Source organism: Antedon mediterranea, chromosome 1 (genome assembly GCF_964355755.1).
Source record: "Antedon mediterranea chromosome 1, ecAntMedi1.1, whole genome shotgun sequence".
Classification (NCBI taxonomy): domain Eukaryota; kingdom Metazoa; phylum Echinodermata; class Crinoidea; order Comatulida; family Antedonidae; genus Antedon; species Antedon mediterranea.
In genome coordinates, this window is record NC_092670.1 from 21,534,756 (window position 1) to 21,558,268 (window position 23,513).

The following is a 23,513-nucleotide window of genomic DNA, read 5'->3' on the forward strand; positions in this document are numbered from 1 at the left end:
TAAATCATTTTCTAAAAAAAAACTTTGAAAAGAAAGCTTTAAAAATCCAAACAGAAAAAACTAAAGAGCATACATATTATTATTAATATTCATTTCTGTAGACGTATTGCATTAATGCCCCAATAGATAGTTACCAGCTGCTAGGACATACAAACTTTGTCCAACATATTTGATTGATATGATTGGCATTGTTTAAACAATCACGACAGGATTCGAACACAGGACCCTGTGGCTGTATTATATAATATTGAAACATTCTCGTATCTAACAGAATACCACTTAAGGAAAATCATTAAATATTTGTTTACTGAAATTTGGTAGGAAATCATTTACAACTTATTACAGTAGTAAGATCATATCTGCCATTGTATATCATTTGGAAGAATCTATATAAAGGATTTTAATTACAAAAAATTTGTTTTGGTAATTATAGATAGTGGATGCAATATGGGTGCTACAAAGTAAATGATATTCACTACGTCCATTCTTACCAGTTTTAGAATAATGATGAACTAAATATTAACAATGGTTTTTAATTTGATTAAATGTAATAGTAATTATTTTTTTTTTTTGCAAATCTTTATTAGTTATATTCTGATTTACAAATAGTATGCCAGTACAGTGTAATCTCTAAGGGCACTTTCATGACCCAATAAAGCATTCAAATAGGTATTTGCTATTGTGTCAATTTGTTTAAATACAAATTCATGGTGAACAATAGAGAAGTATGATTTTTAGGAGTACTGCAAAACTTGCTCTAACAACAATGCATTGCACAACCTTAGACCATGATTACCAGTATATCCATGATTACAAAACAAAAATACGCTCAATTATCTTTGTAATTTTATTCATTCAGAGAAATAGATATAATAAAATTTTCCATTGTGTTAGTATATCATGAATAAACATAGAGGCAGTAGAATTGAGTGGGTTGGTCACTAGCACACCCGTAAGTGCTAGTAGAGAATTGTGTAACTGAATCATGCCATCTTGTTTGTTAAAATAATGTCCAACCAAAGTTCTTAAAGTTTTTCATTCATTTCAGGAATGGCCTAAAAAAGAAAATGAAAATTACAAAAACTTGAATATTTATCAAAAAATGATATGTATAAGTAGGCCTACAAGCCAATGCCAACCTTTTTGGTCATATAAGACTCTATATCAGTGCATGATCCAGAATTTTGAAAATTAAGTGCAGCACATAACCTAATGTCATTTTCAAAATTGAGGGACTTGGGTCGGCCGCAATCTTCCTATGTATATGGTAAACAGATTAAACATATTTTGTATAGTGACGTCTTTTTAAAAAATTGAGGGTGAAGGTATTTGTCATATTGTTAGTATACTGCAGGCCTGTAACTGCCATTTGAAGGTTATCACTTGACTATATACCTTAAAGAGATCTGCCACAAGTCCATAGTCAGCAACTTGGAAGATGGGTGCCTCTGCGTCCTTGTTTATTGCCACAATTACTTTACTGTCCTTCATCCCTGCAAGATGTTGAATAGCCCCGGAGATACCAACAGCAATATACAGTTGCTAAATGAAGATACATATGTTATCAAGGAACATCCAGAAAATTGCATAAACCATACAAATATTAGGATACCTACTACAGTATTTTAAATACTGTACTAATGTGAAACTATATTGGAACTGAATGCTTTCTCTGTCTACAATTACACTACACATAAAAATAGTAATTCATATCTTATGCCACTAATTGTGTATTGTTTATATGGTTTTTCATAAAGATCTGTCTACACTATCAAACTAGTTTGACAAAAAAAAGTGCCCAAGTATGGTAGTAATGTGTCCAAATATGGTAGTGATATGATGTCATCATGTCCAGTCCGTCCATATATGGGCACATCACATTTTTTGGTCATAAGTTTGATAGTGTAGACAGCGCATAAAGGTTTCCAAAATTCCAACATGAATTATTATAAGCCCTAATTATCTAATATTACGGTCTAGTACTAACAAATCACAAAGCTTACTGGTGCTACAATTTTCCCGGTTTGGCCAACTTGCATATCATTTGGCACGAACCCTGCATCAACCGCCGCTCTAGATGCTCCGACAGCCGCATTTAGCTTTGACGCCAATGTGTACAACATTTCGAAATTTTCACCATTTTTCATTCCACGTCCTCCGGAGATTACTGTTGATGCACTGGTCAATTCAGGGCGGTCACTCTTGGACAACATTTGACCCTCATATGTGGACAGATCATTTTTAGCATCAGAGCTTGGAGCTGCAAAATTTTATACATTGTACATTTTTTACTTGGGTATTTATAGGTTTAGTCTGTATACTTTTTTTATAGTAATATCATGACCATCCACAACCTCTCACCACTCCACAGTATCTCAAACTTACCTGGTTCAGTAGCTGCAGATCCACCACTATCTGCACACGCCTCAAATGATGTCCCCCTCACTGTAATAACTTTGACTGGATCTTTTGAACGTACGGTTGAAATCGCATTACCTGCATAAATTGTTCTAACAAATGTCTCTGGATCTTTTATATCAATAATATCTGAAATAGCAGCTACATCAAGCTTAGCTGCAACTCTTGGTAGGACACTCTGTAAATAAAATATCAACAATGAAAAAACACACAAACTTTATGTGACAAAAAAATGTGATGTGCCCATATATGGACATGATGTCATATCACTACCATATTTGGCCACATCCCACTTTTCTTGTCAAACTAGTTTGATATTGTAGACAGAGCTTTATAATTGAATACATTTATTATTTGTATACTTAACAGGTTTGAAGAGTAATTTTACACCATAGTGTACCTTAGAAAATGCTGTGGCTCCGGCTGCGATATGTGTAAAGTTAAATTGTTTTTGAGTTTCTAAAACAAGAGGTGCGACAGCTTCTGGAAGGAATCCATTATATGACTCGTTGTCAGCCAATAGGATCTTAGAAATTCCACTTACTTTGCTTAATTCCTCCGCTACCTGCAAGAAATAAAATACCTATGTAAATATCTGATGATGCTAGCAGGGACATTAATCATGGTATAATCACTAGAGTAACAAAATCAATTACCTTTGAACACTGTGAGCCAACGACAAGACATGAAATGTCACCCCCAAGTTTGCTGGCTGCTGTTAACGTATTCAATGTGATTGGATTCAACTGTTCATTGTTATGTTCAGCAATTACCAAAGTACTGTTATACCTCAACCCAATCGAAGTCTGTAAGATAATGTATTTAAGTGTAGTTTATATTTGAAAAACACCAAAAGAAGGATGTTCGAACAATTACATTATTTTTATAGAAGTATTGTTTTATAGACCTTTAGATCTTTTTTATAATGAATGATACATGCATGTGCGTTGTGCACAATCGATTTGCATTTAAAAAACTTTTTTTAGGCCTAGCCTAGGCCTATAATAATTAATATTGATAACAATTAACAAACAAGTCAAGGCCTATACAATTAGCCTTAAATAAATACCCACAAAGAAGGGCAAAGAAGAGCATGAAGAGGGTGAATAAATTAATGACAACATTTACTACTTATGCAGGTACATGTACTGTAGGCCTAGACTAGGCAGAGAATTAGGTGAGCTGTACCACTGCTTTGGGGCCGGCCCCGTGTGGTCTTTTCGGACTTTCGTGCGGTACTCTCCAGACGAAGGGCCTAGCTCTACGTTTCTTTCAAATATTTATAGATTAATAAATACATGCCTACTAAAGTCGGTTTTATTAATAAGTGATTACTTACAGATTGCGCAATCAACCGACTCTGTCTAGATAAATGACCCAACATTATTTGTCACAAAATCACAATTTTATTAACACGAAACTCCAAAAATTAGGTGACCTTACTTCTACGTCATTGATTCGGAGATACGCCCTCGATTAAACTTAAGCTTAAACTTGTTTGGAGTTAACAAACACAGCAGATTCGTTTATATGAGGCGCAATTTGTGACATTAGTAATTTAATAGGCAATATGACATTTTCTGGTATATTTAGTGTACTAAAAAAGACAACTTAACTGTATGACATACAGTAATATTATATCATTTTCTCACTCAAAGATCTTGTACAATAAATCTCTTCTTGGTAATAAAATTTCAGTCCATCTTTACGTTAAACATATATTGCAGCCAACAACAAAAAAAGATTAAACACTTTAGATTCGCATTTGATTTTATTATCATTTTTAAGAAAGTTAAGAAGTTATACATAAAATTGTTGTCGATAGAAACGTTTCAACATCATAAATTAATCTCATAAAATGTACGTTACATTTTCGATCAATAACAACATTTTGGGGAAAGAATTAAAAAACCATCGCAGGAAAAATAAAGCTTATTTAGTTGTAGGCCTACAGTATTATATCAAAAGTTTAAATGCAATAGTTATAAACCTAAACCCATAAATCTATTTAGTAGTATTAATGCACTTGTCGGTATTATTAAGACGTTTAAATACAACAAACAATTTTAAATATTGATGAAATAAATAACTGACATTGTTAATTAATTATGAAATTAATTTATAAAAGTGGTCTGCATGCTTGAAGAGACATACATGTTATCTATTTCTGGTAATGTGTACCAAAGTATTAAGCTCTGTCTACACTATCAAACTACTGTAGTAGAAACAACGTTTAATGTACCCAGATATGGTAGTGATATGCCCAAATATGGTATTGATATTTTATCATCATGTCCATATATGGGTATGCTTTTGTAACATAAAGTTTGATAGTGTAGACAGAGCTATATGCAAAACAGAAAAAAAAACACTATTTATTTGATTTGTAACGCACATCTAGTTTACTGATAAGTGTAAAAGAAGCAAAGGCACAGCAACAACAATTATGTTTAACAATAATGTTTAACTATATTATATAGTACTTAAAAATAATTCACTACCAAAAAAAATTGTTTACAATTAGTCAATTGACAAAATCTATATTAAAACAAAAGGATTAACATTCATACAATTGGGATAATGTCCATTTAAAGTTACTATGTGATCATGCATAAATTGTTCCAAATTACATATCTCAAAATCTGAATATTTTAAAATAACAGGTACCATTAGGCTACACAGCTGTAAATGCTCAGAAACATGAGCATTAACTGTAACACCACTTTCGACATTGCTTTGAAAAACTCTGGAGTTTTACACACACCAGGGCACACACTTTACAAAATGTCAGTGTTGTGTGTAAAGCTCTGTCTACACTATAAAACTAGTTTGACAAAAACAGTGTGATGTGCCCAAATATGGCAGTGATATTCCCAAATATGGTAGTTATATGACATGTCCATATATGGGCACATCATATTTTTTGTCACATTATGTTTGATAGTGTAGACAGAGCTTTAAGTGTTGTGAAATGTGTATTAAACTCTGTATAGCTGTGTACTTAGGCACATCATGAATTGGTTGCTATAGTGTATGTTAGGATATAGTTTATTCTGTGTGGACCCAACACTGTAATCAAGCGTCCTGCGCTGGCTACAGTGCAATTGCTGTCCCCGTGCTATTGAACTGTCATATCACATTTTGGTTAAGAATTGTTCAGACTCACAAGAGTAAAGTTTGCAGCAGTTGTATAATTAAAATGTTATCTCTATTCTGTAATACACGGCAAAGATTTGTTAACTCAGACCCAATCAAATTGCAAGAAATGTAAAGTGGTCATATTACAATTACAATTACTTTCATAACATCCTAATCCTTATCAATGTACAGAATATATATATAAACCTAAACATACTGTACCTCCATATCAAATTAAAAATAGTACGTTATCCAATGCAACAACAATAACTTGGACATTGATTAAAATGTTATTTACACATAGTGTACTGTAGCTTTTAATATTCTGAAACTATTTTCACTTCCCAAAAATACCACTACAAGAAGCTCATAGGCAGGATTTCTCTTTTTGAAGGGATTTCCTGCCTATATGCTTGTTCATCCATATCCCATGACAATACATTTTGCATACATCTTTACAAAATTGAATCTTAAATCTTTAATCATTATAGTATTAAAATGCTCCTCAAAATTGTGTGACTTAAACTTCGGTAAAGGTAAATTTGGTCAATAAAACTAATGTTTCTAGGAACAGACTAAAAGCCAAAACGCTTACTCTACATAATGAACGCCACTACTACTAAATCTAATCTATACCAACGATTGTTTCTGATTTTACATTTGTATTTTTTGGGGCCACATTTTGAAACCAAACTAGACTACTAATATATATATTTGTTATAATTAACTAACCATGTATGCAGTTTTTGCCAAAATACAATTTCTGTACAATAGTATTTACAATATACAATGATCACAAAAATGGTTATCTACATTAGCTAAACTAATTTCATTTTAACTGCCAAAAGTGTGTGGGGGGGGGGGGGGGTTTAGGTCCTAACACTACCCCTGGATAACCGCAACATGATTAAAGTAAACTATCGCCCATTGCCAGTTTTTCATACTTTTTCACAGTATAGATTAAAGATTTCAACCCTATATTGGTGTAAGAATAGCATTGGCAATTACTTTTTAAATGTTACGTGGTAGTCACAGAATTTTGTACAGGTTTTATCTTTGTCAGACATGAAGAGACGGTGTTACATACTTATAGATTATAAATTTAACCAAATGATACCACCACACAAGATATATAAATAGCGTAAGCATAAACATAGTTTTTACAAATCACACAACATTCATAATGCAGTACCTACAGAACAAAATACACCCTACATCCTAACTACAATTAAATATTTACTGACAAAACTAGCTAAACTACACACCTCAATTTAATAAAAGAAAAAATAAAACTATTTATAAACCATCCGCTATATTATATATATTTTAAAGTAAAGGTATACACTTTATTCTTATATTCACAATTTGTTTTTTTAGTTTTAGTAATTTTTTTGTATATATTTTTTTTTTTTATTTTTTTTTTTGTAAAGAAATGATTGTATAATCAATCAGATTGGTAAACTGCATCTAAAAAGATAACTACTATACAAATGGTATAGTTTAATATATAACATTTTAATTATCAATACATACAGTCATAACAGTAATTTGGTCTTCTAAGCGAAAGTTTAGGGTCCTTATTAAGGCTATGAATCTATACATATTTTAATCATATTTAACAAAATTCTAATATTACTAATAGAAAAAAAAAATGCATGTTTAAGTTTGTTTTACTATTAGACTATGACAATCTAAATACATACACCTTGCTGCTACGTTATCACCAAAAACATGCAAATCTATTTGAAATATTTATAACAGTGATTAGAGGTCATTAAACCACCTCACCAATGAATATGCAAAATAGATCATGAATATTCAACAAATTATCTTTTACTACAAATTTACCTCTCTAAAACAATTTCTTGGTCCTCTAAGAGAAACATTTTTTAAATATTTTTGACGTACATTAGGCAAGTGTTCACTAATTAGAGGGAACCAATGACTAATGATTTTCAACATGAGATATATGCAACATATTAACCAATACCATACTAAAAACATTTTTAAATTACTTTTATCACTGCTGTAATAACTAATGTTTTATAAACCAAATATGGTAATCTAAATTCACTTAACTACTTTTTTTTTTTTTAATCAAATTTTTTTTCAACAAAATAAGTATACAGACACTCTTATTTACAACTATAGGCACACAGCAAACTGTGAAGTCTACATTAATCAAAGCAACCAACAATTTACCAATTGAAAAACCCAATCAATAAATTGATAGACCAATCAATATATCAATCACCAATCAATATATCAATCACCAATCAATTATCAATCACCTGATTCAAGCAAATTAATCAAAACATTACTAAAATTTATTTAGAGAATCACCATTAGTTTAGAATCAAAATGTACAAAGTTTTCCAACAAAACTACTAAACTAAACAAACTGGAATAGTTATTAATTGGAGTAAGCAAAGGCCTATAAATTAGGTCCACAGATTAAACTTGAAAAATTGGTCAAACATTTAATTTTCTAAACATGCTTTTTTTTTAAACATTTTTAAAAACTTTATACTAAAGTAATATATATAAGATTGTTCAAAATCATAAACAAATTATTATTTTTTTTTTTTCTCTTTTTCATTTTTAAATAGATTTTTCGCCCATTTTTTTTCTGAAACAGAGTAAAGATTTTTTGTTCTGCATTTTACAGGCATATTATAACGATTTCTTAATATTCAGAAAATACACAATAGCATCTCCTTAAAACAAGATATAATTTTCTGGAAAAACTTCATAACCGACAAACTTCTTTAAATAAAAAAAATTGTTGTGTTGCTACCTTTGAAAAATTGTTAGTTTAGTTTTTCTTTATCATATTTTTTTCTATTTTCTTTTTGTATCCTTCTTTTATGGAACTAGTTCAAATTTAAAATCCAGATTTCAAATTACAGAACAATGCAAATGCAGTTACTGCAGTAAAAACATTTTTGTTTAGCCTCTTTATGCGATTACTTAGCAGCATTTCATCATACACTGTTTAGTGCAGTGACTGCCTTATAAACTTCTATTTTTTGGAAAAAACCGTAGTAAAATAATGTTGACATGATCCATAAATAAAGGAGGAACAAAAGTAAAAACATAATATGTATGAATATGAAAATATGTAATAACAATATTACATTCTATAAATAATATAACAAAAGCACACTGATGATAAAAGCACAGAAAACAAAAATGCTTCAAAAACCCAAGTTGTGAGTTTGTTAAGTGCAACACAACCATCTTTTAAATAACAGAAGTACATGACATCCATCTTTCTTTTTTCTTATAAACTAGTTTATCATACAGTACTTAGTAGTGTACATATATATAAATAGAAAAACTGTAAAATGTTATATAGGCTATTTCATTACCAAATCATCCCAAATTTTTCTCCAAAAAAAAAAGGATTTAATTTTTAAGTTTTTTTTTTATACAAAAATCATTTATTTCAATTGAAATAAGAATAAAATCCATCTTTATTATGCCGATTTCCAAGGTCTTTGATAACTGACAATGGATCTGGTGACGACGCCTTAACACGGTCATCAACCAACTTAGGCTTCGGTTTAGGTGGTTGTCGAAGGGCGCTAGCATATGACTTTCCTGGTGCCTTTAACTCTTCTTGGCTAGGGTTACTTTGTAATCTTGGCGCCGAATCTTTAGACCAATTCATTGCCAGTTGATTTTGAGGAAAATCGATGTTGTAAGAAGCTGTTGGGGATCGACTATTGCTTTCTGAAAAAAAGAGATTATTTTGGTGCGACTGCTGTGCCTTTGCCACATCAACATGAGGCGACACACCACCCGATTTACGTTGGAACTGATCGCTTTTCCACGATTCTGTTGAATCACTCCAGGCATCCGATAGCTTTCCTGGTCTGCCATATGGAGCTCGACCCTGTTGAATTATATCCATGTTGGAGTTTCGTGGAAAATCCAACAATCCATTTAGGCTGGCAGTATTTATCATTTCTTGTGACATATTCATTGGTAACATGCCAGCGTGTTCAAGTTTCGTTTGTTCCAACTGACTAGAAGCAGTGAACTGGGATGCTTCCATGGCCTTTCTGCATTGAATGTCATCTCCTGTGAACGTCATTCTTCCAGGGTTTTTTGGCATTTTCATAAGCATCTTGTTCAGTTCCACAAGAGGGAGTACGTCATCACCTTTTACTGGTTGATTAGTGTGTTTGTTATTGTTCTGTACTGTGATGTTGCTCCCATTTTGATTCTTTGCGACAAATGGACGTTGGTCAGAAACCTGTACCGGTTTTTGCTCGCCAGGGTTCAGTGCCTTGTAATTCATACCGTTTTGAGCGTTGCCGACTGGTATTGTTCCACTTTGTTGATTTATCACACCTGTGTTATGTAAATTAGCCCCACTTCTATTATTATAATGAGGTGCACTTTGTTTGTAATTCTGATAGCCTGCTGAAGGGTTATTCTGAACCACTTGAGCACCTGTATGGGTGGGAGATGGGTGATACTTTGGCGACGACATTCCAGATGGCATGTTCTGCTGTGGATGACCCGGGGGTTGATGATAACTATGATACTGTTGATGACTTCCGACCTGTGAACCATATTGTGTAGGGTGACCACCTGGTACATGTTGATTATGTTGTGGAGGATAGCCACTTGGTGAATGACGCTGAGGTTGCACGACACCTGGTGAATGTTGCTGAGGTTGGTTACGATAATTACCAGGATATTGGGCCGGGTTCCCGCCATGACGTGTCACATTTCCATGATTAGGCTTAGGGGAAAGCTGTGATGGTGGTGTGACCATTCCGTGGGAGGGAGAATGCCGCAGAGGATAGTTTACATACGGATGTCCGGTCATCTGATCAATAAGATGGTTTCCGATAGGAACATATGGAGGCATACGCATCATGGGATACACCGGAAGATAAACATATTTTCCACCTGTGTTGGGATCGATAGTCAATGGATGATGGCGATACATATTCGCATGATGGTGATAAGGTGTATTAACAGTCTGTGCACGTAAAGGTGCTCCTATCAAGGGGCTACTAGCCGGCGACGGAGTCAGTGGGGGTGGAGTTGGGGTACCTGCTGGTGATAATACAGCTTTTGTTAACCCTGCTTGGTAGACTGGAACACCCGTCATTTGTGCTCTGAGAGCCCTCGGGATGAACTCTTTTGCAAGAGGGTTTAAAGTGTACGTCTTTTTCAGCTCAACACCAGACAGCTGTGCCTGAATGCTTTTGTAAGTTATTCCGTGCAGGCTCTTATTTTCATCACAAATTTTGATAAAATTCTCCCATAGAATTCTGTAAAAACAAACAATTTTTATTAAGACAATACTGAGAAAAATTCATAAATACAGTAGGAGCCCTTCAGGGACATCCTTAAGAGGACAATTTCTGTGAAATTAACAAATTGCAATATATGTTTAACACTACAGCCAATCCTTATTAAAATGGACCTGAAATGGATTTTCGATTTTTTTCATTTTAGAATGATGTTTTTGGGGCTATTAGGTGTTGCTAGAATGTATATTGTTACAAAATATAAATTGGCCCTTTTGGGGAAAGCCCCATTTGAAAATCAAAAAAATTCGCGGGTGACGTCACTTTGCGAATATATTCCTATCCCTCCAATGGACAATTTGCAGTTTCTTGGCTATAACTCTTGAAATCTATGGAGTATTTTCTAAAAAATGCTTGTGCATTTGCAGAAACGTATTTAGAATTTTTTTAGATAAAATTATTACCGTATAAACAGTTATTCATCAAGTAAATGACGATTTAAAATCTTAAAATCAACGTTTTTTTTCTGGCAATACCGAAGTTGGCCTGGCAACGTTGTCCGGGATACAGCTCCGTGCGCAATGATGCGTATCCATATTTTCCGTTCGTGTATTTTGTATATCGTTCGTAATTTATACTGCTAAAATGTGTTAGTTTCTCTAGTTTTTAGTTTAGCAGAATTAAATTAGTAATATGAGATGATAATTTATTTGTCACGAATCAGGCAGTTCGAAAACGAATTTTATTCATATTTTACTTTGGCTTGACAATGAGCGCAGCAAGTTGTTGATATCGCTTTGGTCCTTGGATGCACATGAAACGGAGCCTTGCCGCATGATGTGAGTGGTGGATCGACTCCGCGCGCTGGATTGGGGGCCTAGCCTAGTAAAGGTTTAGGAGGTAGGCCTTCTAAATTCGGGTTTTAGAACAAACGAAGTACATTTTAGGGACCTATATTTCAACATTAGATATTGAATAAATTAGTATTAGTGTCAACGCTTCAGGTATCTTTCCAGGCCGTCGATCAATCACTGACTATCGGGCGGCATACACGCTCTCTCGTGTGTATATGTGACGTCGTGAATATAGAGGCTTCCGACGGCCGTTGAAATAGAATATTGCAATGGCGTGAGTAATTTTCGCTAATTTACCATGGTATCTTAAAATTTCGTTTTTACTCAAAATACTATACATTTTGTTTTTATTTGTATGGCTTTGTGTTAATTTGATACATTTAAATAACATGTGTGAATTTCTTGAAAATCGAAAGTCCATTTCAGGTCCATTTTAAGAGGACACTTTGTTGGGTCCCAATGGTGTTCCCTTAATAGAGATACTACTGTGTACTACAAACCTGCATTTTCCAATTGAGCAAAGAGACACTGGATCTCCAACGACAGCCACAAGACTCTGCGCTCTTGTTATTGCAGTGTTCAATAACTTATCGTTCGATAGGAACCCGTAGTCTACATCAGACGCACTTTTCAACTTTCCCTTTGGAGTCAGGTTGCTGGACAATTCAGCTTTACATGTATGACGAGTGCGAACTGTGCTAATGAACAATGCACGGAACTGTTTACCTGAAAATTTTTAAGAAGATTTATTTTGAAAGTCAGATCAGGCAACATCTGACAATTTTCAACGATCATACAAGCTTTGTGAGAATAACAAAAAAAACTGAACAAATTAGTAACTTTAGTGAAATGATCATTTACCTTGTACATTCATGACACGCTCCACAGTAACATTGCCAAGACGTTGTTTACGTAGTTCAGATCTGATCTTATAAACCTGGTCAGTATAAGGGGTCACCACACCTATACTGGTGTCAGTAAGACTACCCCACTCCTTTGGCCATGACCTTTGAACTTCCTTTACACGTTCAACAATTTCATAAACCTAAATAATTTCCAAACAAAACATTTTTATAATTTAAATTTATTCTTCTTTGAGGCATGTAACAATTACAACAATGCAACATTAGTATCATGGCATATACATGTTTTACATGACGATTTCATTACACCATAACAAACTTGTATGCGAAAGTGTAAAGTTATCCCAGAAGAAGTTGTATGTGTGAATCGGGTATAAGCTCCATTATTACATACCTCAGCAATATTGTAGAATGTGGTGCTATTCTTATCCTGAATGTCCTCACCACGAGCTGTAAAAAATGTCAGCGGAAAATATTTCTCACTTGCCGGCTGTTGACCGCTAGATAGGAGCTTACCCTCATAGAAAAGCTTCGACGCATATGAGACAATTGCTTCGTGTGATCTGTAATTCTCACAAAGGAGAATCTTGCATTGATGCTCTACTGGGTACATGTCGTGGAGACGCTCAAGAAGGGAGATGTGCAAGTTACGATCACGTGCGAATTCAGAGTGCACATGCGGGCTGATCTGCATGTGGTCACCAGCAAGGACGATTCGTGTGTTCTTCGTTGCGAGAGCAAGAGGCATGATGGTTTCACACTCCATAGCTTGAGCTGCTTCATCAAGAAGTATATGCGTGAAGACACCTACAGATAATAAAAGACAAAAATATGATTATTAGAGATTAGATTAGAGATTATTGGTCAGATGTTTGCCCTACCTTACATTGTAAACCATGTAATTCTTGGGTGTGATTCGAAGCCTAGCATTCATATCTCTAGACCACCAAGCTTCCGCTGATGGCTACGCTGAACATTCAAGGCCAAGTAAGCAGCGAGTACTGCACCAACAGGAAGACAATTGTATTTAACTACAGTGGAGTGTAGTGTAGGTAAACAGGACAAACATCTGATCAATTTACTTAACTCCCTGACAAAACTACTCCACAGTAGTTAAATCATAAGACATTTTAAAATATTATCACAAAATACTTGTACCTTGCTCAAGATCTAAATGACTGAGGTCACGAGATGTGCTAAGGGTCGCCACAACCACACGGTGCTTCATGATCATATCCTTGGTGGGCTGAACAAATTGCATTTCATTCTCCGACATGACGCAATATAATCTCACGGTGGGATGAACTGTAGCCACCCAACGTCCATGGAAATAGACACGTAGAGGGCGAGCAGAATCATTTCCTGCTTGTACAAAAGGGTGCAAGTACTCTCTAATGTACAAATCAGCAGCACTGTAGGGGTAAGGGGAAATCAAATTGAAATGAATACAATTTTTAACAGGGAAGAGAACAGTAGATTTAGGAGGGTATCAAGCACAAAAAAAAAATCATCCTTACTAATCTAAAATACTATACATAATAATAAATACACTATGTAATTTAATATGTATGCCTGACTGGCTCATTAAAAAATTGCATCCATTCACTTTGGTTTTATACATTTTTAAATTCCATTTTGTTGGTATTCATTTGTTGTATTTTAAATGTATTGTTGAAGGGATACTAAATGAATAAATACATAAAATAAATAGGATAATTACCTGTTTGAATGGGTACAAATCAGTACCCTTGTGTTAGGCTGCTGCAGAATAAGCTTAGTTGCCTGAGCTAACGTGTACGTCTTTCCTGTACCAAAAGGGCCAATCAGAAAGATAGGTGGAAAACGTGAGGTCAGAGGTGAAGTTATTGCAATGATTGCCTCTTTTTGTCTTGCATTTAACCGTTGGTCGCTACTTTCACTCCATTGCCTATGAAAGATTAAATAAAGACATTTTGAATTTGACCGCATATAAAATTTGGTGTCTATGAAAAAAACGGTATGGTACAATGTTAAACACATACCTATGAGGTGTCCAATTGATATCAAGAGCTTTGCTGACCTCAGGAAAGATAATACCTACATCTGGGAGTTTGTCCACTGCATAATGCATCTCACAAATTGGCAGCCTGAAGGTAAAATAAATATAGTGTACAACTATTCAAAATAAAGATACATTGTAAAAGCTGAGTAGAAATGAAACAGGAACAACCACAAGACAAGCACAAAATATTAATGCATTAATAATATGAAATATAAATGTTTGTAATATGTAATATAGCATACTGCATTATTTTTGTTATACAATATCTGTTGAAGTTTAAATAAATAAGCAAACTGTGTATACAAACCGTGTTTGTGGAGGAATTGTACGGAAAACATTTTGTAATTGGTTAACTTAAAATCTAGAGGGTAACAGATATACTTACCTATTTAATTGGAACTGGACGTAGACTTCCAGCTCTGTATCTGCCTTCAACTCAAGCTCATTGACACACCTCTTTGACAATTTCAAGTACACAAATCCTTTGCCCTTTTCCTCAATAACTGAAGTGTAGACTTTCTCTGGTTCTTTGCCGTTCACACTAGCTCCTAACAAGATTAAGTTACAGCTACTCAGGATGAGTCGTCCCGCACTTTTATCCTCAGACAGTTCGTTGTTTAACTTAAGCAATGCGAACAGTTCACCGCCTTGAGCATACCTAGCCCCAACGTTCCGATGCGGAACAAGTAAAAAACTAGTAATCAACTGGATTCTAGTTTTAACATTAAACCTGTAAAACAAAGTTCCTCTTTAAAATCTAGACTTATCTTACAATTCCATATTAATACCAGACATGACTGTTAAGTCTGTTCTTATGTGATAAACTCAAGCATCATGGCAACATGTTCATATGTGAGTCTTTTCGGAAATCTGAAAGGGTATCTTTCTTTCATGCACACATGATAACTAGTAACATAGATGTTTACACTCCTACTAGCATCATTGTAAATAAATCCATGAGATGTGGCCACAATAAAGCATAAGTGAATGCATCAGGCCAATCACAATTGTTTATTAAAGTATAACATTCAATGACTACCGACCCAATAGATTCTTTATTATTTTGCCAGTCATTTCATGTTAATTTCATGTCTACTATAAAGCAGGGCTTATGGGAAGCTAGCCTTTACTAGACTGGACAAGTGAAATATCGAAGCCCTGACCTTACACACTTTAAGGGCCTAGAGGGAACTTAGAAACATCTTACCTACTAATACTTTGATATTGCGCTATCTCTTCTATATGTAATAAATCATGCATCTTCTCCCTATAAATATTCTTTGTTAGTTTCTTTTTAAGAACCGATCCTTTAAAAAGTTGTTCCGTTGTGCGAGGTGGGTGGTAATAACTAATTAATCCACTATCTTTCTCACTGAACAAGTGCGGGGTTGGTTCAAATGCAATGATCGTTTTATTCGTGCTGTCCCAACGCTCCGAGATATTTACAACCGTGTTACGTACTTCATCAAGTTGTTGTTGGTCAGACACAGAAACGGCATCGACGAACAGATGTTGGATTAAAACGGGCATTTCACCAAAATCAAACACAATAGACTGCCGAAAGGTTCCGTAAATTTCAGACGTGAACTGTACTTTGATGCGATACATTCGTTCTTTTGATTTACCCGCATTCTCACTGTGTGTGTTAGCCCAATCCTGACACGATCCAGGTACATCTTGATCAACCTGTTTATTCGTATCTCCGATGCTAAGACTGCGAATACTGAAATGTGTTCGATGTATGTCGTACAGAAGAGACACATGATGTAATTCCATAGATGGCTAATGAAAAGATAATAATACAGAATAAGACATTATAACAATTTCGGTTTGCAACGATCTTATGCAAGTTAAGCATTACGTTATTTATCCAAGTTCTCACTCTGCTCTGTATAAGCAATTTCTATTTTTTCTGTACACCTAAAAAAAGGTTAAATGTGCATATCTGTGATCAACTAAATTGGAAGTAATTGAAAAAAACATAGTTATGCAAGTAGTACCTACATATGATGTCATGAGGTCATTGCAAAATCAAAACCTCCTTTACATTCAACAGATTGTGACAAATATGCAAGTTACGTATTTACTACCTATGCACATTAAAAACAGTGTAGGCTTAGCATTTCTAGGAAAATCCTACCTTGCAATGAATAGTAAAAGTCCATGACTTAGCTGAACTTTTGCTTGACACTGTAACATTGAGGCTAGAGTTTACATCCAGTTTAACACCATCTATTTTGTCAGTTATCTGTAAATAAAGAAATTCTAAATAAATATTTCAACTCAAAATAAATAAACAAACATACTAATATGGGATAAAATGAAAACTGTTAGTAATCTAGAAAGAAATACTTTATGTTCACATACCACGTCTGTTGGTGTTGCTGCATTGACTAACTTCTCTAGCAATGTTTCAACATAACTGCTTCCATGCAGTTGCTTCTCACGTGCCTGCTGAAGTTTCATCTGTCTGTAACGGTAGCGCTCAATCCACTCGGCTAGCTCATCTTCTGAATGTGCACATGTACACTGTGCACCAAAACGACAGCGGACAAAACTACACACAAGAAAACAAATAATAGGTGTTTGTATAGATACCTTTACTTAAAAAGCTTTTGTAATGTTTTAACATATTGAGCTAGAAGTCAGTACATGTGGTCTCTTGACTGGGTGGACACTTGTTATATGTTGTGTTATTTGTTTGTACCTTTATACATGTTTATAAATGAATATTGGCAGTAACAAGTGATAGATTATTAATACTGTAGTATAAAATTTCCATTTTTGATTTCATGGTTTGAACAGTGCAAGCCATTTAAACTATATATACTCACTTAGAACATAAAATATAGTCATCGCTAGTGATGCCTCTAGGTGGCGGTCTATACTTCCAATCGTGACCTTCGTCTGACATAATGATGGCTTGATGGCTTTCGCTAAGACAATGAATATGTAGATCGACTTGCGTTGAAAACTGTAAGTTGCAGTAGGTGCAAGGGAAGTTAGTGGAACCAACAGCAGACATGATCTTGCCATCATTACTACGTCTGCGATCTAGGCCAGTTGTTGGACTGCTAGTACTGCCACCGCTTGATTGACGGGTTAGGATAGTCGGGCTTGTGGGTGATTTGGTAACAGGCGAGATACTGGAGCTAGAATTTTTAAGAAGCGAAAAAAATTATCATAGATGTTTAGCCATTATATTTTGAATTAAGAAGTTTCCTTGTAGTAAGGCAACCTCTTAAAATCAACTAAATAGTAGCCCAGCCGTTTTATCTCCTTGACCTTCTTCCCTCCTACGCCCCTCTTGCTTGTCTTCGTTCGACTGATCAAAACCTACTACTTGTTCCTAGAATTAACACCAAATCTTATGGACAAAGGTCTTTATGTTCTCTGCTGCTTCTCTTTGGAAATCTCTCCCGCGTCATTTTACTAAATCAACTTCTATTGCTATTTTTAAAAAAGAACTTAAAACGCATCTTTTTAACATCCAATAGAAGCGCCTTTGATTTTTACTTCGGTTTAGTTGATTCTGGCGCTATACAAATACCTAAATTATTATTATTATATTAGAAAATTCAAAAGAGGGTGTATAGGGAGTTACTAATCATAAAATCGTGTTACAGCTCTACATATGAATAGTAAAAGATAGTTTGTTTACTTGTTTTCTACTGTATATAGTTTTAATGTATTGTATTGATATTTTTAATGTTTTATATATTGTATGTGTTTTTAAGCATCAAGGAAAACCAATTTCATGTTTGCCTGGTTGTGCTCAAGACAATAAAGATTTATCTTATCTTATAATAAAATACAGTATATCAACATTTCACATTATTATAACAGCATTAAATCCAATTGATTAATGCAAAATAGTGATGTAAGAAAACCTTTTTTATTAGGAAAATAAAAAAAAATCACCACTACTAACTGGTCCTCCTACCTGTACTTACCTTGAACTTGACCTCCGACGAGAGATTTCATTGTAGGCTGAATTGCCATTACTTTTTGTTATTTGAAGAGGACTATGGGTTGGAGGTGGGCGTGTTTGATTCACCAAGGTCACTTTGCCACCATAGCTGGACTTGGCAGTTGGACTGGGCAAGCATTCTGGACTATTTTGAATATCATCTACTTCAATCCCCTAGAAAAATAATGTTATCTAGGTTTAATAATAAGACCAGTGCATACACACAAACCAATCCACATTATGATAGCATATACAGTAAGCCAAAATAAGAAAATTGGGGTTAGTTACTAAAGTTAACACAAGATAGATCTAATAATAAATGGTTACTACTGTAAATATCCAGATAAGAACCAAATACATATACTGTAGTGTAAATTGGGTTAATATGTACCTGTCCAGGATATTCTAAAAGCTCTGTCTACACTATCAAACTTCATGTAACAAAAGAATGTGATATGCCCAAATATGGACACGATGATGTCATATTTGGGCAGATAACTACCATACTTGGGATCACACACATCACATCACAACTAGCATTCAGCATTAGTATAGATAGAATTTACTGTACAGTACAATGTGGCACACTATTCAGGGGACACCCATTTTAATTGACACATTCCTGTAAACTGAACGTGGGAAAACACATGTTTTAACATTATGGTCAACCCCTGTTCAGACGACACCCTTAAAAATGGGGCCCTTTGCTGGGTCCAGAAGTGTCTCCTTAATATAATATTGTATTCTTGTATAATTGCAACTGAATCATGTACATGGACAAACACATAGGAGTGAAAACACAACTTCCTTGGTGTGAGTAACAATGATGCATTTAGAGTGTAAAGAAATGTATTATTATTTCCCAGATTGCATACCAGTTTATTATTAGTTATTAATATATTGTTTTCATAACAAATCAAAACCACACTGTAACTCATTGCCAAGTACAGGCAAATACATTTGACGACTGTAAATGCAAACTTTAAAACATTATTATTTCCTGATTTCACGGTTTAGTAATGAATCACTTCTTCTTCAGCTTTTTATATAAGTTGGCAAGTTTACAAAGTTTAGCTGTTTCTTTTCTTCCTTTTCATTATTTTGTGCATGCTTTATGGAAAAACAAGGCATGATTTTGAAAAGGATTTCAAAATTTAGCCTAATCTAAAGACTAATCTATGCCCAGTACAAAAATGTTACAGTACATGTACAAGTACATGCTAACAACATATTTACCATACTTTTATATCTATTTTTGTTCAATTTTGGACAAAACTTAACTAACCAGAATTTGATAATTTTTTTACCTTAAAAATTGCATAAAACAAACAATTAAATATCCTCACCTTTGCTTCTAACGCATCAAGTATTTTTTGTAGTCGAGACAACTCGATCATCGCCGACTGACTCTAAAATAAAGAAAACATTTATATGATGAAATTCTCAATAATGAACTTGTTACATACAGTTAAGCTCTGTCTACACCAACTTTATGTGACAAAAAAATGTCATGTACCTATATATGGACACGATGATGTCATATTACTACCATATTTGGGCACAAACTAGTTTCATACCGTAGACAGAGCTTAAGATACAACCAATTTATAGAAACAATAGAGTAACCATGGATTTCAAAGCCAATTCTACTCAGCATATACTGGAAAATGTTATCTTTTTCTTCATAACTTTTTGACACCACTCCCTAGACTTCTCTACAATACATCCAGGGCATCATTTATAAGGAGCGCCTGCGCGACCGCGCTCCTCCGCGCTCCTCAACAGGCTTCGACGAGAGCAATTTATCGCGCTCCTTAATTTTCAAAATAGAGCCTAGCTTTTGACAGTGTTGATTTTTCTGTCAAGAGGCCTAAAAACACGTGGATTTTTAAAAGTTAAAACCAATCTAGGCCTAGGCTAATATATAAGCTAAGTTATAAAGCTACAAGCCTAATGGCAGTCCCTCGTTTTTAAGGATCGCGAGCGCGATCGCAATCAACAACCTTCGAAAAGGAGAGCAATTCATCGCGCTCCAGTGCGAGGTACCAACAAAGGGGATTCCCCTGCCTGCGCGCATTCAAGGGCGAGTTTACTTCATCGCCTCATAGTGCAACCAGTACGGTGTCATAGAAACAGCTCCTTTACAGGAAGATCATGTCCCAACCAATAATTTTTCCCTTTATGTTTTTATGGAACGAGTTAATAAAATATATTTAATTTTAAAAGGAAACATTAATATAGGAGGCCTAAATATAATGTTTATTATTTAAAAAAGCTTAGCTGCTGGTTGCTTTAATTATGTCATTTTGAAGATGGATTATTTCTTCGAAAGTTCTAACCAATTTTGGTCACTCAAATCCTCCTCAAAACACGTGCTGACGTGTGACGTCAGCATCTTCTAGAAGCTCTCTCAGCCCTCCCCTATTGTGCGTGCGCCCATGTGTGACACATGTAAACACGATCAAATATCTTTCTTAATTATTTTAAAATGACACTTTGTAACTTATTATCAATATTTTAATGGCTGTTGCATGTTAGAATTGTATAATTTATGAATTGCAGGTAAATACTTTTCAGGTTTTCTGTCTGATTTCTAGGCCAACAAGCTAGGCTAGAAAAGCTAGGCTAAAGGCATAGTTGGCCAGGACAGGATTCTCCAGGCTCCTGAAACCCAATCTACCCAGGCCATAAAAAAAAAATTGGCTTGAGTTTTTTTACTGTAGAATAATACGATCCCCACGGAAAATATTGTGTGAAGGTGGGTGTGGGGGATTTTAGGGGAGAGGTACAGTATACATTTGTTGTGCCCGGCGGGGGGAGGGGGGGGGGTTATCCCCACCCCTGTCGGGCAAAAAAAATGTGTACAAAAAATTAATAATTGTAATTTTTTTACATATTTACATAAACATTTGAGGAGAGCGATTTAAAATTTTTTCAAGGAGAGCGAATTGCTCTCCTCGGTGATTTGAGGAGAGCGATTTGTTGCTCTCCTGGGTTTTGCATACGTGATGCCCTGTACATCCCAACAGTAGAGCTCATCATTTAAGGACACTTTGTTTTGTCCTGAAGGTGTCCCCTAAATGGGATGTTTCCTATATCTAAGTAAGATTGATTTTTTTCAACAAAACTCACCTTAGGTTCCACCTTACACCAAGTCTTAGCAACATCGTAAGCATCTTGATATCTGTTGAGTTTGGCAAGAGCTACCGTCTTTCTACTAAGAGCTTTTCCGCTTCGATTCTGGGTCAGGTTTAATAGTTCATCACAATCTTCAATGGCTTTTTCGTATTTTTCCTTTAAGAGAAAGTTTCAGGTTTTTAAATGAAAACATACAGTGTATACAATCTATACCATCATCCTCTCTTCTCACTTTCTCTCTACATCTCAAATTTTGGCCCAGTGGCCAGAGAAAATTCTGTGTTATGCACGTTACATTTTTTGGATGCTGCATTTACACACATTATTTTGTATTATTTCTATTTTTAAACACTACACCCATTTTTCATAAAAACCACTGGCTTCATGTGAACAGAGCCTAATTCATACATTAATTTACTCTCTAATTTACTTACTAATTTAAGGTAACACTGTGAGCGTTTGTTAACATAAGATAAGTGTAGATCTTTTTGCGACGTTGGCCGTACATACTCTAGCACTTGAGTGAACAGTACGGCAGCCTGTGTGTAGTGTTGCAATTGATATTCTTTGTTGGCTTGGTCATGGAGCTCTTTGTGCTTTTCATCCATCTTATAGCCACATTTCCCTGTCATAAAATAAAGTAATAACTAATATAATAACTACTTTATTTCAAAATGAAAAACTTGATCACTTAAACTGTTTGTAACAAGGCTGTTTATACAGCATGCAAAATTATTTTACAAATACAAATTATACAAAATTAAAAAATACTAGGCCTACAGTTAGTGACACCAACAATCAAAACTTAAATTTAAAAATTAAAATAAAAGAACAAACAAAATCTACAGAAATGTAAATGACAGTAACAAAATATTATGATACAGTATGCCTGTCATTTTTTGAGAGAATAAGTCTGAATTATGCCAACTTAATTTTGGATATATGACCTGAAGATTCAGTGTGGTTTTGCATTAATTGCACGAAAATTTATCAATCATTCAATATTATATAAAATTATTGTTTTTAAGAGTTTTTCACTTTTTTTATTCTTGCAGATTGTTCAATATCTATCTCGGCCTAGGCCCTAGGCTTATTTTTTGAAAATGTTTAAAATAAAAGAAAACAATTAGCCTTTATATTAATATTAAAATAAAATATTAATTTATTATTATTAAACATGTCTAGGCTAGGCCTAGCCTAGATTAGTCAATACGACATTAATTAATTAAGAAAATATTTTTCCTAGGCTTAGAGAAATGCATATTGCATGAACATTGCATCCCGGACCCTAGCAAACCTGACATGGCTACCTCACGATTACATCATCTGAAGGTCCTCCTAGGTAGGCCAAAGTCTAGCTAGGCAACCAGCAGCCAGCCAGGTAGGTCTGCTTCAGCTGGTTCGTTGGCTCCTATTTTTGCACCGCTGTTCAGCCCACAACAAGATATTTTTTACCCAGCTGGAGCAATACAAAATCCTTGATTTTATGCCCTGACTTCAGGAAACACAATTTATGTTTGCGAAGAAGCAATAATATTTAAATCTCATAAAATTAAGTATTACATACCAATAATATGGCTCTTAGAGGGCTATTTCTTCCACTCATCATCAGCCATTTTTGTTTTCGCGGAAGGAGAAAGGAATTGAACGGACCTTTTTTGTAACGAAATCTGACGTTTATCTTTGCGCGAATTAAACGTCATGTGATTAAACAGGATTCGTTCATTTATAAAACGGGTGTTTAATAGTGTTTTTTCTTGTTCTAAAATGAATTCATGACACAAAAATTGGTCGGACACGTGCAGCAGCATCTCAACT

General features: G+C 34.5%; 2 protein-coding genes across 2 annotated transcripts; both read right to left on the reverse strand.

Moving 5' to 3' along the window:
- Positions 1-57: 57 nt before the first annotated feature.
- Positions 58-3,882, reverse strand: LOC140062424 (electron transfer flavoprotein subunit alpha, mitochondrial-like). The gene is made up of 7 exons (XM_072108640.1): positions 3,758-3,882; positions 3,075-3,224; positions 2,819-2,983; positions 2,386-2,596; positions 2,004-2,260; positions 1,396-1,542; positions 58-1,055 (listed from the first exon to the last, which is right to left on the reverse strand). The coding sequence occupies exons 1-7, from the start codon at positions 3,800-3,802 to the stop codon at positions 1,026-1,028; spliced, it is 1,005 nt and encodes a 334-aa protein (XP_071964741.1). The 5' UTR covers positions 3,803-3,882; the 3' UTR covers positions 58-1,025.
- A 275-nt stretch (positions 3,883-4,157) lies between these two features.
- Positions 4,158-23,323, reverse strand: LOC140062459 (probable helicase with zinc finger domain). The gene is made up of 17 exons (XM_072108690.1): positions 23,263-23,323; positions 22,130-22,320; positions 21,690-21,851; positions 19,904-19,966; positions 18,541-18,731; positions 17,422-17,739; positions 16,955-17,144; positions 16,728-16,835; positions 15,795-16,369; positions 14,973-15,317; positions 14,568-14,672; positions 14,267-14,473; positions 13,705-13,958; positions 12,941-13,353; positions 12,545-12,728; positions 12,184-12,409; positions 4,158-10,850 (listed from the first exon to the last, which is right to left on the reverse strand). Exons 2-17 carry the CDS (start codon positions 22,301-22,303, stop codon positions 9,005-9,007), a joined length of 5,361 nt encoding a protein of 1,786 aa, XP_071964791.1. The 5' UTR covers positions 22,304-22,320; positions 23,263-23,323; the 3' UTR covers positions 4,158-9,004.
- Between the last annotated feature and the right edge of the window lie 190 nt (positions 23,324-23,513).

Coding starts and splice junctions, on each gene's coding strand:
- LOC140062424 (XM_072108640.1), bottom strand. CDS start 3,802: ATGTTGGGTCATTTATCTAGACAGAGTCGGTTGATTGCGCAATCT. Junction 3,225..3,757: donor GTCGGTTGATTGCGCAATCT/GTAAGTAATCAC, acceptor ATTATCTTACAG/ACTTCGATTGGGTTGAGGTA. Junction 2,984..3,074: donor TTGGCTCACAGTGTTCAAAG/GTAATTGATTTT, acceptor TATTTCTTGCAG/GTAGCGGAGGAATTAAGCAA.
- LOC140062459 (XM_072108690.1), bottom strand. CDS start 22,303: ATGGATGAAAAGCACAAAGAGCTCCATGACCAAGCCAACAAAGAATAT. Junction 21,852..22,129: donor CACAGTGTTACCTTAAATTA/GTAAGTAAATTA, acceptor TTTCTCTTAAAG/GAAAAATACGAAAAAGCCAT. Junction 14,474..14,567: donor ATCAATTGGACACCTCATAG/GTATGTGTTTAA, acceptor AATCTTTCATAG/GCAATGGAGTGAAAGTAGCG.